We start from the raw sequence: 14,282 nt of genomic DNA, 5'->3' as shown, positions 1-14,282 counted from the left end.
AAACCCTGAAGTTGGCCGCTACCTGATTGGAACAAACCGAGCAAATAAATTGTATAAATATAATTCCTGAAACGGTCTGTGCAAAGGCTGCGCACGTTTTGCATTTTCCATTATAAAAGTTGGTTGCATTAGAAAATGCATACTGTTGAAGGTTTAAAATATTAATGTCACCATCAGTTACATTAATATTTTACATTAATATTATCCTACCATTAACCGGTGTATAACTATACCGACTGATTTATTCAGTAATGTAGTAATAAATAGGAAAGCCCATTAGTTTTAAATAGACAGCTAGATGCTAAAACATGCTTTATGTTTTCATATAATTATTTATTCATGTTACCTTAATTTCTCTTTTGCCATCTTCCTTTTTAAAATCCTTTGAAGTCTTAATGCCTTTCCTTGCCTTATTTTTAAAAGAACGACCGGATGCTTCGTTGCCACGTCCTATGATAAACTTTGTTCTCGGCAGCTTGGCCAATGAGCTCAGAGGGGGCGGAGCTCCGACCGACCACAGCTATTTGTGCTGCTCGGCCGTGCCTGCCGCTTACAGTGTTTGCTACCGCGAGCAAGTCGGTGTTTAGTGTCCGTTTCGGTCCCGGAATACAAAAGAGACGCTTCAGTGTGACCGGCCGCAATAGAGAGGCAGAGGAAGACCAACGGTGACAGCGTTAACTTCACTCTGTTCAGCGGAGTATATTTCTTTTCTGGCTTCCTTTCCTGCGCTTGAAGAAGAAGCTGCTGTATTTTGTGCGCTCCGGTAATGTCGGACCGCGTTTAAAACGTATTCGCGAGCGTCTCCGTGGCTCCATGCGGGAGAGGAGACATTTTGGGGTGATTTTTTTTCTCTCTTACTTTATTTATTTATTTTTTTTGTTCCTTGGTGCTCCAGCCAGGCTCCTGAGCTGTCGCGCTCTGGCGCAGGAATGCTTTTTCTCTCGCCGTAGCTCCGCGTAAATCTCTTCGGTCCCGGCGCTCTCTGCCCAACGGACTCTGCTGCTGCTCCTGGATATATGAGGACTCTTCCTGTGCAGTAATTTGGTGTAAATGGATCGCCAGTCCAGTTTCATTTCCATTTGGCTACAACTGGAACTCTGTGCCATGGCCGTTCTTCTGACCAAAGGTACGTGAGGACTTTGCTGTGTGGACAGACCGTTTTTGTTGGCTTCTTCAGAAGATGATGAACAGTGTTTGGAAGCGATAAAAACGAGGCTCAATCGACGGCGCCAGTGTTTGCAAAAAAACAAAAAAAACAAAACTCAGTTAGAAAAGCTGTATTTTACCAACGAGGGGATGTTAAATTTAAAGTTTGATTTTATTCAGACATACTTTCCTTCTTTCAAACTCTCTAATAAGAGCAACAACAAAAACTACCCTCACCGCATTTTCTCTTTTTCCCTGTAGTAGTCTCATAGCTGTTTCTTTCCCCCACTTAAATCCCCGTCTTTAACAACACCCAGCCTCTTAGATACACTGTTATTAATCCTTCGGTATGCAATAAACTTCTTAGCAGCTGGGTTACACTTGGAATAACTCGGCTAATGTTGAAGCTGCCATTCATACAAGACTTAGCGGGGCTAGAAAAGCCTCAGTCCTCCCTCCTCCTTCAGCCCACAAAGGGGCCTCTCCTTTCTAATGAAATATTCTCCAAATGACCTGCCCGGGCCCCACCGCTCCAATCATTCACAGGGAAAACACTGATCTGATGAATGTGCTCCTGCGCTGCTGGTTGGTGCAGTCACAGAGGTTCAGGCTTCGGTTCTATGTTTCAGGCTCGTTTTTGAATCCAGCACGTGGAAATATAAGGGGGAGACTTGATATGTGGAGCTTTGACTGATCATTTTCATGCGCAGTAGTCACCCACCAAATGAAAAATAAAGTGATCCTACAGTATGTGAAGTGACATTTCACATTTGTTGTCCTGTAATAGCTGTTATACTTGTCATAATAACAATAACAAAGGGCATGAAGGCAGACTAAGTTCATAAATATAAGTTTGAAAGTTCTCTGTTGTTGGGGCAGATCCTTGGCCCAGATTTCTGTTTTGAAGAAGGAGCCCTGGATGAAGTAATGAGTGGGCCTGCGTAAGAGCAGGTTGCCATAATGATAAGGTTGCTGGAAGCTCCTTTAGATGGGACCTCAGAGCACCCTGCCTCACCCCCACCTCCCCTACTCCCACCACACCCCTACCCCCAGGCAGTCCTGACCACAAGTGAAGCTTTGCATGCAAACTTTGGCAAAAAAAAAAAAGAAAAAGAAAAAAAACTTTCTCTCCTCTTCCTCTCTTTACTAGCTTCCATTTAGGCTGCAAAAATTGACTTTAGCGAACAAACCACTAATTATAAGCTACATGGTTCCTGTTTTAGAATGCTGAGAGGGAAGTGCATAAATGAATGTGTGATTGGTGGATAGCTACAGAAAACTAAAAAACAAAAAACTAAACTGGAATGTACTTTGAGGTCTTTAAAGTTACCTGGCTGTTTAATGCAGGGCTTAGCAGATTCTTTCAGAGCAAGGTTTCAAAGTAAAGGGGGGGTACGCACCACAGGAAAACGTAGAACCACAGCTGGTGTAAAATAGTCTTTCGTGCAAGCAGACATGGGTTTAATAAAAAAAAAAAAAATAGGTGAGAAAATAAAATGCAAAATGTATCAGTTTGATACAGCACAGGTTTCCTCTAATGCTGCCCTTTTCTCACTTCTAGGAGAGATCAGGTGTTACTGTGATGCCCCGCACTGCGTGGCCACTGGATACATGTGCAAATCAGAACTGAACGCCTGCTTCACGAAGGTGCTGGACCCGCTCAACCCAAACTCTCCCCTCACCCACGGGTGTTTAGACCCCGTCGCCAATGCCGCGGACATCTGCAGCAGCCATCGGGCCGCGGACGCCCTCAGCGGGGGCGCGATGCTGGAGTGCTGCCATGACGACATGTGCAACTACAGAGGCCTGCACGACCTGGCGCACACCAGGGACTCGACAGGTAACAGAGACAGGCTAGTGGAGTTGAACTCCTGGCTGTCAGGGTGTTTGCTTTTACACTTAAACTGAAATCTGAATTTCTCTCTAGCTGCTTTTTAAGAAATGGTCGCTCTCTGTGGAGGGATTTTATGATACCTCTTCAGCAAATACTCCATGTTTTCCTCTTTCCAGTTCCAGAAGCAATACATTGAGTCTAAGGTTCTTCAAACACTTGATGTTTATGGACATTCAGACCACCCTCGGCCCCTCCTGCCTCACCCTCAGCTTAATAGAACTTTAGTTTGACTTGTAATGGGTTCCAGCTCTGTGCCTGGGAAGGCAAGGAGCAGCCCGTTTACCTTTAAGCACTTGGAAAGAGATCAGATATATTCTTTTTTTTAATGCGCGCACCATGTAATTTTCCCACTGAGCAGGAATGTGGCTCATAGAATGAATATGCATGTTGGGCAGAAACATCAGCTTACAGAGTTGTGAAAAGGTGCATGGAGAGACAGAGAGGAAGGAAGGCAGCTCTCCTCCGTGAACCCGAGCACAACAGACTAAAGTTTATTAGCTCAAATTAATTTCTGGCTCTCGGTTCAGGACAAGGTGACTCATTTGTTTTTGCCCCTGCTGGCCTTTCTCACTTCTTCGTTTGCGTCTGTCTGTCAGTCTTATTTTCCCTCTTTGCGGTTACTTTACTGGCATGACTGGCGAGCAGAGCAGCTCCTTCTCATTAAGCTCCAAACAGCAGTTCAAACATAATCACTTGCTTTAAGACCAGGCTCTATGGAGCAGTGGAAACCATATGAGCATGCATTTAACAGATCTTTTTTTTTTTCCGTGCGTGTGTGCAGATGGCCGCTACCAGCCAGACAGCAATAACAGGAACCTGGTGACCCGGGTTCAGGAGCTGACCTCAGCCAAAGAAGTGTGGTTCCGGGCGGCCGTGATCGCCGTGCCAATCGCCGGCGGCCTCATCCTGGTGCTGCTCATCATGCTGGCGTTACGAATGCTTCGCAGCGAGAACAAGCGGCTGCAGGACCAGCGGCAACAGATGCTGTCGCGGCTCCATTACAGCTTCCACGGCCACCACACCAAGAAGGGACACGTGGCCAAGCTGGACCTGGAGTGCATGGTGCCGGTGACGGGCCATGAGAACTGCTGCCTAACCTGCGACAAAATGAGGCAGGCCGACCTAGGCAACGACAAGATCCTGTCTCTGGTGCACTGGGGGATGTACAGCGGCCACGGCAAGCTGGAGTTTGTATGACTTCCTGCTGGGAACTGTATGACTGTCACTTCTCCAACAAGCAGCCAGGACTTCCTCTCAATCGTTGGCTTTAGCTCTTTTGTACTTTAAAAAGACATTCCCATGTTTTTCATCCATTGGACTGTTGGGTTTGTGTTTGTTTTTTTTTTTGTTTGTTTGTTTGTTTGGGGTTTTTTTTTTAAACCAGTGGCGAAAAAATACGAGACTGATCTCATGCCTTGTGGTTTCTGCTAGAGGAGCACTTTACTTGAAAATGAAAGGCGACGCAACGAGGAGCTGTATTTAAACTTGAGAGGGCAGGGCTGAGGTGGAGTGAGAGCTCTGTCACTGCTCCTGAGGATCCTGGACTTTTTTTTTTTTATCTTTACACTGAGCGCTGAAGGATTCCAAATCTGTCTTATTTGCACATTTGTAAAAAAAAAAGAAACAAAAAAAAAAATCATCGATTAACAACAATTCTACACTGACACCAGGGTACAAAAAAAGACTTTGTGTGAGGAGTTAAAAAAAAATCAGTGTTTGACTGTAGGTGTGTGCACTCCTCTGTGTACGTTTTATGATTCAAGCTTAATGTAAAGATTCTAAATATATATATTTTTGTCTGATAAAACTGACCAGTGTGCGTCTTATTCTGGGTGAATGTCCAACATCTCTCTCTGTGATCAGACTATAAGCTTGACTGAGTGTGAAAGAAGAGCTTCCATTAAAAGTGACTTTTTATTTATTTGACGATTCACTCGTGTCTTTACTGTTTATTCAGCCTCAAAGTGTACCATCCATGAACTTTGCAGACACACTGCTGTGGCTACTGTCTATAACATGCAAAATGCCAGATATTGTTAAAATACGGGATGTAGAGGTGTGTGCGTGTGTGGGAGAGAGAATGTGCTAGCCTTATTTTACAGTAGAGCTGCTACATCTATCGCAGTCATTCGTGAACCCTCAGCAGAGGTCAGGCTTCAAATAACCTCCCCCTCACAAGCGGCACGTCACACAGGAAGCAGTAAAGTTATTTTTTTAATACTCGATTTAATGCCAGTAAAACCTCACCTACGTTTCTCCTGTGTTCACTAGGGTGTCAGTGAGGAGTGATTGCAATATTAAAACACTGCCTCAGTGCTACATGTTCTGTCCTGCTGCAGGATACACCAGAGCACCAAAGGTGGATCAATTCGCAGCTGAAAGTGGTTCCTAATAAAAATCCAATTTTATTTTCTCTGCGATGTTTCATTGAAACTACAACATCCAGCTGTTATAAAATGCCAAGTTGTGTGTCTTTAGTAGGAAACAGCAGAGAAGCAGTGGATGGAAAATGAGAAAATACAAAGAAATATACTCACGCACGCTCATCTTTGGCTTTGTGAGATTTTTTTCTACTGTATTTATTTTTTAACAATAATAGTTATTCTTTGCTGTTAAAAGGTTGGTTCACTCAAGTTACAAAACGCTGTTCAGTTATGCTCTTAGTTTGGAACAGAAACATTTTAAGAGCGAGACGCAGCTCTCAAAGAACCCTCATCAAAGTCATCAGACTTCTCAAGTGGTTGGTAGATTTGACTATTTTTGTGTCCTGATACCCACTGAAATTCAAATTGAAGTTAAAATGGCTTTTTAAATAAGTTCCAATAGGCACCAAGTATTAGTGCCAAGTAGAGAGGCTTGATCCTGTCCAGGTGTGAGGTCTCTACTTAGCATCCCAAAACAAAACATCTAAAAATTCCAGTTCAGCTAAAACTGTGACAGTGTGTTACAGTTACAACTGGATGAGAATATTTTTCCCCTTTTTAAAATTTAAGTGACCTGCCTTTATACTAGTTGAGGAAAAGGGATTTTAGATGGACTACATACTAAATAATAGACTGGCCGTAAACACTGGCCGTACAAATATTCCATGTGTATTTAAGATTAACATCCTTCAATAATCAAAAGATGTTTCAAATGTCACTGAAATGTGTAGCACTTTGCGCACACATACATATAAACTTGCTGAGTGAGGCTAGCGTGACTGCGAGCGGCCTTGTTGCCTTGTAGGTTAGCGTCTAGTTGACTAGTTGAGCACATCCCTGTGCAGGAGCGCAATATTTCTTTCTGAAATCCAGAGGAGCAGAAGCATTGAGTAGCATAAAATGGAAATTCAGTCATTTATAACAGTTGAGTATATTTAATTACTTTCCGCTCCTCCCCTTTCAGAGTCAAAGGTCTGCTGAAGGGTCTACGATCCCACATGTGCCGCAGCACTTTCACAAAGCATTTGAGCTGCTATAGAAGGGCGCTGCTTTTCTGCTGAACTCTTGCAAAATGTGGATGCAAACTGAAACGAGCAAAAATGGTAAAAGCTCGATTCTGACAGCTTGTTTGGAGTCTGAGGTCAGGTTTCTGTCGTGCTCGCTCGTCAGGACTTTCTAAACTCTTGCTGAATATTTACATTTCTAGAAGTCCAAATGTGGCAGTGATCGGGACAGGAGCTGCAACAGCCTGCGTATTGTGGACCACGTGCGTCACACAGAGAATGACAGGAGACGCTCGGGTTGAAAAGTTCACACCCTTGTGGTTTCCCCCTGTTACCGTGGCAATGGCAATTAAGACATCCTGTAAGTATTTTGAGAGTGGAGGGCCGCATGGCTGAAGAGTGTGTGTGTCTCTGTGTTGAGCATTGACCCTTGTTTCTTTCCATTAGGAGGACAGGAAAACACTATTAGCAGCTAACCACTTAACAGCAGCTTGCATTAGCGAGGCTCAGCCCATGCTCAGGGCCTCCCCCAGGACTATTACCCTTGTAATAATAACAGTGTCCTCTGCCTGGCCTGCCTAATGTGACTGCTGTTTTCTTTAGCGTGATCCCACTTTGCTGCCTCACCCATGGGTGTCAGGTGGCTTACAGGAGGATGAGGAAATCACCACAAGTAAGTCTTAAAACGTGTAAGCGTGTAGACTCCCCTTTTGTGCATCTGGCAGCACTGTGCATTAATTATACGCACGCACACCAAACCAGCATCCACACACGCAGCTCCGGCCTCCACAATATGAGCGGCACAGGCATGGTCATTAGCATCAGCCTTTTTATGCAGCACTAGGTGGTCAAGCTGTTTGTATTCACATGCAAATTTAATGAGGTGGCCGACTGGCCTGCATCAAAAGAGTCCCAATTTGTCTTGAAACGACTTCAAGCTGGCCTCCAACGCCACCGCCAGGACAGCCACCACCACCACTACACTGGTGGATTTTCATTGTTGCTGATTTCCAGTGGAAAAACTCACCGTCCTTCCTTGTTAAGACAAATCCCAACTCTTGAATGTTCTCTGTCCTCATGTGGGCAGCATTCCTGCTGCAGGGTTAACAATCTGAAATCTGTGAACCACTGCCTCTACGTCCAGGAAAGCCTTGCGCCTACTGTGGCAGCAGCAGCATGTGGAACAATATATGAAGTGTAAACACACATGGAACCTGTTAACACCTGAGCATGGCAATGGATGCACGCCTCCCAGGGTTGTAACAGGCCCCATTTCAAACCCTTGTGTGTTTTTCTTGGTTTTCTTGGCTCCGTGTCCTCACAGTCACTGTGTTCCGCTACTTGCCTGATTCCCTGGTGGAACACACACAATTGGTTGCTTAGTTGATGTCATATATTCAACAGCAGCTGCGGTAATCTAAGGAACATTTTTCAGAAAAACAGGTGTCAAATTTTGTTAATGGCATTTTAATCTGTAGTACCAACATTAACCCCTCAGGCAACCTGTGCATTGATATCCTTAAAGGATAAATTCCTAGACTGCATTTAAAATAGATGTAGTGCCTTCTCTGTAAAAGTGAAACCATCATGAAGGTGCCTTAAACTTACATTCTCCTAGTGGGTAGCGGGGGTGAATACAAAGTTGCAAAAATAATAATAATAAAATAATAAAATAATAAATAAATAAAGTTGAATTCTTATGAAGCGTATCAGCAAATAACCCTACTGTTCATTTAATTTACGACCTTGGTGACAAGGTTTAAGTCATCTTTTATCAAGCATTATGTTCATTTTTTTTAAGTATCAGTCCCATATAGAGTAAAGCAGAAGATAAAGCAGAGTATACTTTAAGGTTTGACTATTCGGGATGTCATATGAGCATGCACTGTCTTTGGTTTCTTAGTAAGACGCAGCCCTTTGCTCACGACGTCCACCAAGCAGGCAGCAGCCACAGGGCTCAAGCTGAGGCTTTAAAACAATGAGTCGGCAAACCAAGTGATGATGCAACGACTCGCTGGATGAGGCTCTTGTCTTTTCAGAGTGCTGCATGCTGGACATAAAGCTAGACAGGTTGTAACACCTGCGGGAACAGGCACATTGATCATTTCATTGGAGATGAAAGAATCTGGAATGTTTTTAACTCTCAGTTGTGCCTCAGTTGTTTGCTTTTGGTAACAAAAAGAATATTTGGATATGGAAATGACATCTAATTTAACAAGAGGATGGGTGGACTCATGGTGGCTATGGATGCTTTTTATTCAGCCATTATCCTTCCATTATCTTCTACTTATCCAAAGCTGGGTCGCAGTGGCAGTAGGCTAAAACATGGTGTTCCAGACAGCCTTCTCCCCAGTCACATCCTCCTGGGAGATCCTGAGGAGTTATCAGGCCAGATGAGAAATATAAGCTTTCCAGCAGGTTTTGGGTCTACCCCTGGGTCTCTTTCCAGTTGGACGTGCCTTGAACACCTCCAAGGGGAGGCGCCCAGGAGGCATCCTAACCAGATGCCCAAACCACCTCGACTGGCTCCTTTCAACATGCAGGAGCAGCAGCTCTACTCCGAGATCCCTCTGGATGTCTGAGCTTCCCATCTTATCTGCAAAAAGGAGAGATGCTATTGTGAGGTTACCAGTGCAGATGCCCTCCTCACCCTGGCTATGCCTTGAGATTCTATCATTGAAAATAGAGAACAGGACTGAAGACAAGTCGCAACACTGGCAGAGTCCAGCACCCTCTGAAAATGTGCTTCGCTGTGCATCCTTCACAAAAGATGCATTGGCCAGGTTTAGGAGTTCCTCAAAGGGCTCTTTCCACTGCCAAACAATATCCCCAGTCCAGGACAGCAGCTTTTTATACAGTCTATGGATAATTCTGATTTATTTGCTTCAAAAACACTCATTTCTCTGTTTACTTTCACTCAGACTCAAAAACAAACTTGTAAGATGATTCATGTACAGTTTTTTAAAGCTGCCTGGGCACTTGTTGAGGTGGAGAGTGCAATGTTGAGTCTTTATAGCCACAATATCCACATTAATGAGAAACGCGCCATGTTGGAACAAACCATCATTATTCTTCAGTGCATGGCTGGACAGGCCATCTGGCTGAGTCATGGGTTGACTTGCCTTTTAGGTTTACTAAACTGGCTCATATTTTCAAAATAATCTTTGTAATGCATTTGTTATTGATTATTCACAAGAGGAAATACTCTGCATACCAACTCAGACGTCATGTAACTACTCAGAGATTATAGAATTTTGAACCATTTGAAATTTGACATTGCACAGGGGTGTGTGGACTTTTATTGTATAAAGCATTTATCGTTTTCTCTCTATCTCAATGTTCCTTGATGCCCTATTACTCATTACATGACTTTGTGTGTTTTTGGGGAGTGACAGGGTTACATATTTGAAGATGGTTGTTATGACTGATAGGCGATTTTTTTTTTTTTGCCTCAGCACAGGATTGCCTTCAAGCATCATTGGCTGCTTGGAGACAATTTTAAAGATTTCCCAAAATTGTTCCCATAAAATGTTTATATACACTAAAACCCTGCATTCATGATAAATCCAGCTCCAGTTTTTTTCTTTGATTTGGCTTAAAACAGTTGATTAATGATGACCTAAACATCTGACATGAAAACAAGCAGAAGTTGCGCCCCTTACACACCATCATACAATAGGTTCTTCATACTTAAGAGAAGCAACAGTAAAGTTTCTATAAAATACTAAAGCAGACTCTGTAAAGGCTCCAGTGCAAAGTAGCTGTGGTCTAAATCATATCACTGATACTTGAAGGCTGTTTACCATTTCCCCACCACAAACAAATAGAGACATTCCAAAAAAAAAATAAACACAACTTGCAATTCCATAAGATAAAAAAAATTGGAAATTTTAATTGAAAAATGTGCATGACCGCAGAGACAAATCATCCTCCATGGTGACAGACATCCGCTGGAATAAGATGTGATCTAAATATTTAGCCAATTCATTTCCTTCCAGTGGTTAAAGCTACAGCTTCAGTGCATGTCTTCATTTACCTCCTCCACCCCATCTAAACATTTACCCCAGTGTGTTGTTAACATTTAGATTTAAATCTGCCCCAAAAGAAAAATAATAATGTTGGGAATGTTTATAGGATGGAGCGGGCTTCTTGAAGTTAAATGTCGCAGTCTGCAAATAGCAAAAAAAAAAAAAAAAAGAGAAAACCAACAAAAAACAAGGGTTTATGTTCCTAAAAGAGGGTTTTCCAGCAAAGACTAAGAAGAAATCACAAACAAAATGGCTAATGAGCACACACTTAAAGGAATATCTGCAAACACTGGTCCTCGATCAGTCAGTTGCCGGCCTGCTCTTTTAGAAACTTAATGTGCCTTCTTGTTTTCTTGCTCAGCTGAGGTCTCTCACAGGCCCCTGTCTGCCAGCTGAGGGCCCCTGAAGACAGATGGCTGAACAATACAACGCTTCTTTCACTGCGAAAGACACAGCATCATTTATGTATACCAGTCACTCAGAAATGTCCTTGGTTTTGAAAGGAAAGCACATTTGCACATGGGAATAATTGTGTGCTGATTAAAGAAGCAATAAATTTGGCTAGGTGGGTGCTTGGAGCATCAGCCCCCATGGATGTGATTATTTTAAAAGAACTTGCCAAAAACTCATTCTTCTGAAAGTCATCAGTGTTTTATGAAATTAAACCTGTACTGTAGATATTAAAGCTGTGTGCTACTCCCTTCAGAGTACAACCTTAATATAACAAGAACAGAAAAGTCAGAGACACAGGAGCAGCAGAGTATCTAGTTTGAGACACAAATGCCTCACCGGTCAGCCGGCAGCTTCGTGAAATGGTACCAGTCTAAACTTCAATGGTGAAGTAAAATGAAAAAGCTACCATTTACTAGCATGTATGACAACGTAGGACACAGAAAGCCACTGTTTCATTTGTCTTTTCATCTTGTTCTTGTGATTCTGGAATGCATAAGAAAAAGAAAGTACTGTCCAAACTTGTAATATGATGTTTAGAATAATATAGCTTGATAGGCAAATGTTCCAAAATATGGCTGCTCAAATACAACTAGAGATTTGCTGCTCAGGGAGGAAATTTTTAAAACCTTTGTGGGTTTGAGTATTAGAGAAATACCTAGTACAAACCTAGCATGGTAACAGGAATCAGGTGCAGGAAGGGCAGCCAGAGGTGTGGCGACCTCCTAAAGCTTGCGTGCATGCTGAGGACCGACAATAATGGCTCCCATAAAGCCTTCTGGTTTGGCATCGGGCCAGCTTTCTCTGCCTAACAGAGATGTGCACCTTGAGCTGGCAGCATATAGCCTTGGGATTTGATGCTAGCTGACTGGCTGTGATGTGTGTTCATTGTGAGTGTAGATCCCAGGGATTACTGGCCTGAAAGCAGAGAAGCTTGTGTCTCTTTGACAACAACTCTGTGTGAGCAGGGCTAAAAACCAATATCAGAGTTTAGGAAGTGGTCTAAAATAACATGCGGTTGGTGACATAGATTCTTCCAGAGTTTGTACATTAAAGCTGGTGCTACAGATAAAAGATTAAACTCTAATCCCATACCGACTACAGGAAGTTATATTCAAATATTTATTTCTTCCATGTATCAGCAAATATGTACCTGTGTTCACAATGGAAAAAGTGTCAAAAAAGAAAGGACTGTCAGATCTTTAGGTAAAAGCATTCTGCTGTTTTTTTTTAAGTTTAACCCAACAGTCACTGTTTGACTGACTTTAATTGACTTTGATTATTTACTTTGATAGTTTTCATAGAGTACATTCTGCATATTTCCACGAGGCCAAAACCTTTAATCCTTTAAGGAATCAGTGGCTTTATGTTGGACTATTTTCTGGCAGGGTGCAGCGACTTTCTTGTTGACATAGGCAATCAGCAGCAACTACACAAGATACAGTTGTTAAGTAGTTCAGTTTATGGTGGTAAGCAGATGTTCTTACTTTTGGACTTTTAGTTAAATGGTTTCCCTTTGTTCCCTTCCTTTAGCTAGTATAAGCTAAGCAAAGCTAAGCTAAGCTAATTTTCTAATATTGGGAAGAACTCCCACTCTTGGAACTGCCTGTTTTTTTCAAGGGGCGCTGGTGAGATAGTCTAGAATGAATGTGGCCCCATGCCGCTGTAACCCCCAAATGGTAACATACAAGGAAGTTTAATAAAGTTTTTGATAGAGTCCAAGACAATAAACAGTGTCCTAATTTTTTTTTTTAGTGTGGTAAACTAGCTTTGTGATTATAAATGAAACCATGCATTTCTGCCATTCTGCCATTTAGTTTTCACACATCAAACAAGCAGCATCAGGAAATTTCTAGCAGCAGTTTAGAACGTACAGCTTCCAGTACACCCATAAAGTTCTGTTCTGATTAACTATGGTCCAAAATATCTGTAGATATTGTTTGGAAGCAGGCGCCATCGATTGATCTTTAATCAATTAGCTTGTGTTTTATGGACACAGTTGGCCTCCCTGTGAGAAAAACAAAAGGACGTTAATTTTGTTTAATTTCACCTCTGACATATATTCAATAGTAAAACAAAAAAAACAAACAAAAAAAACCCAAACATTTGGCCTTGTTCCTCTTAAGGATTTTTTCTAAGCAGGTACCTTGTTTAGACAAAGATAGTGGTGTAGGTTTCACACCTATCTGCTCTGTTACCTGTAAAGGTGCAGCTTTAAACAGAAACATGTTCACATGCTGTTTTTCTTTAACACCTAAATCACTTTTAACCACCTTTAAAGGCACGCAGGGAAGCTGATCTACTGTAGCTCAGTTTGATAAATGTCATTCTCCTTCAGACCAAAATACTGTAGGCTGACTGTGTATCTAAACATATTTTACCACTCCCGCTTCATCTAGTGTTTATTCTGGCGTTGTCGGGCTGAGTTGTCCAACATGTTGAGCAGAAAATTCTCTGGCGTGTATTTTGACAGAGAAGACCCACCACTTCAAACCACCAAAGGAGTGTGTGAGTGATAAAAGCCAGTGGAGCGCTAAAATCCCATCAGCCCGATGACATGAATTTATCTATTTGTTTATGTCTAAGTGCTTGCAAACTGACACAATACCACATGTTGAGTGTGGGGCTGTTGGGGCATGTAAAATATGACATTTAGGAGCTGCTGTATGCGGGGAACACTTGGTAATCGTTCTCTTCCGGGCGCGCTTTTGTGACATTTTCTTGGGAATGTTTGTTTTTTTGGGAAAATGTGTACATAAGGCATGAGAAATCAGGACAGCTCAGTTAATACTGCAGAGCTGAATGAGACATCAGTGCAGCCAAATGTATGGGAAATAAACACATGAAAACTGCAGTGGTAAATTACAAAGTGACAGACACAAACATCACCACCACCTCTCCATCCGGACCAGCCTTCTTCCTTTAGGGAATAACTGGATACTTATTAGCCAGTGATCCAGCACATGAGGCCCGTAACCTGCACTCTATAGCGCATACATTATGTGTTTTATGTCCTCGTCTTCTTCCCCCATAATGTACTCATCCAAGAAGCTCTGTTTCACTTGGTTTGTAAGTTTCTCCTTTTTTGGAAAGTTTTGGACCTCAGAATGTAAACTCATCTGGTTTCAACTGGAAGATACTGTTTTTATCTCCACTATAAGTCAAACCAAGGGTTACACAAATTTACAGTGTTGAAAAAATTTGTATCCAAATATGATGTAGAAATGTAACATTTTTGGCATAAACAAGGATGAAGTGGTTTGGGCTTTGAAATTTTAAAGGCAATCCTTTAAAGGAGCGAATCATACATATTTCCAGATTTGTAATTTTATTCTGG

The 14,282-nt window shown here is 42.3% G+C and overlaps 1 protein-coding gene across 1 annotated transcript; it reads left to right on the top strand.

Moving 5' to 3' along the window:
- The first annotated feature begins 541 nt into the window (after positions 1-541).
- On the top strand, positions 542-4,961 carry bambia (BMP and activin membrane-bound inhibitor (Xenopus laevis) homolog a). The gene is made up of 3 exons (XM_030755978.1): positions 542-1,126; positions 2,708-2,986; positions 3,822-4,961. Exons 1-3 carry the CDS (start codon positions 1,051-1,053, stop codon positions 4,235-4,237), a joined length of 771 nt encoding a protein of 256 aa, XP_030611838.1. The 5' UTR covers positions 542-1,050; the 3' UTR covers positions 4,238-4,961.
- The last annotated feature ends 9,321 nt before the right edge of the window (positions 4,962-14,282 follow it).

This window comes from Archocentrus centrarchus, chromosome 20, assembly GCF_007364275.1.
Source record: "Archocentrus centrarchus isolate MPI-CPG fArcCen1 chromosome 20, fArcCen1, whole genome shotgun sequence".
Classification (NCBI taxonomy): domain Eukaryota; kingdom Metazoa; phylum Chordata; class Actinopteri; order Cichliformes; family Cichlidae; genus Archocentrus; species Archocentrus centrarchus.
The sequence above is the reverse complement of the archived record's forward strand: the minus strand, read 5'-3'. Positions and strand labels throughout refer to the sequence as shown.

What these genes read in the sequence shown, in the direction of transcription:
- bambia (XM_030755978.1), top strand. Translation starts at nt 1,051, where the DNA reads ATGGATCGCCAGTCCAGTTTCATTTCCATTTGGCTACAACTGGAACTC. An exon ending in GGCCGTTCTTCTGACCAAAG is followed by an intron (nt 1,127 to 2,707) that starts GTACGTGAGGAC and finishes TCTCACTTCTAG; the next exon opens with GAGAGATCAGGTGTTACTGT. An exon ending in GCACACCAGGGACTCGACAG is followed by an intron (nt 2,987 to 3,821) that starts GTAACAGAGACA and finishes GCGTGTGTGCAG; the next exon opens with ATGGCCGCTACCAGCCAGAC.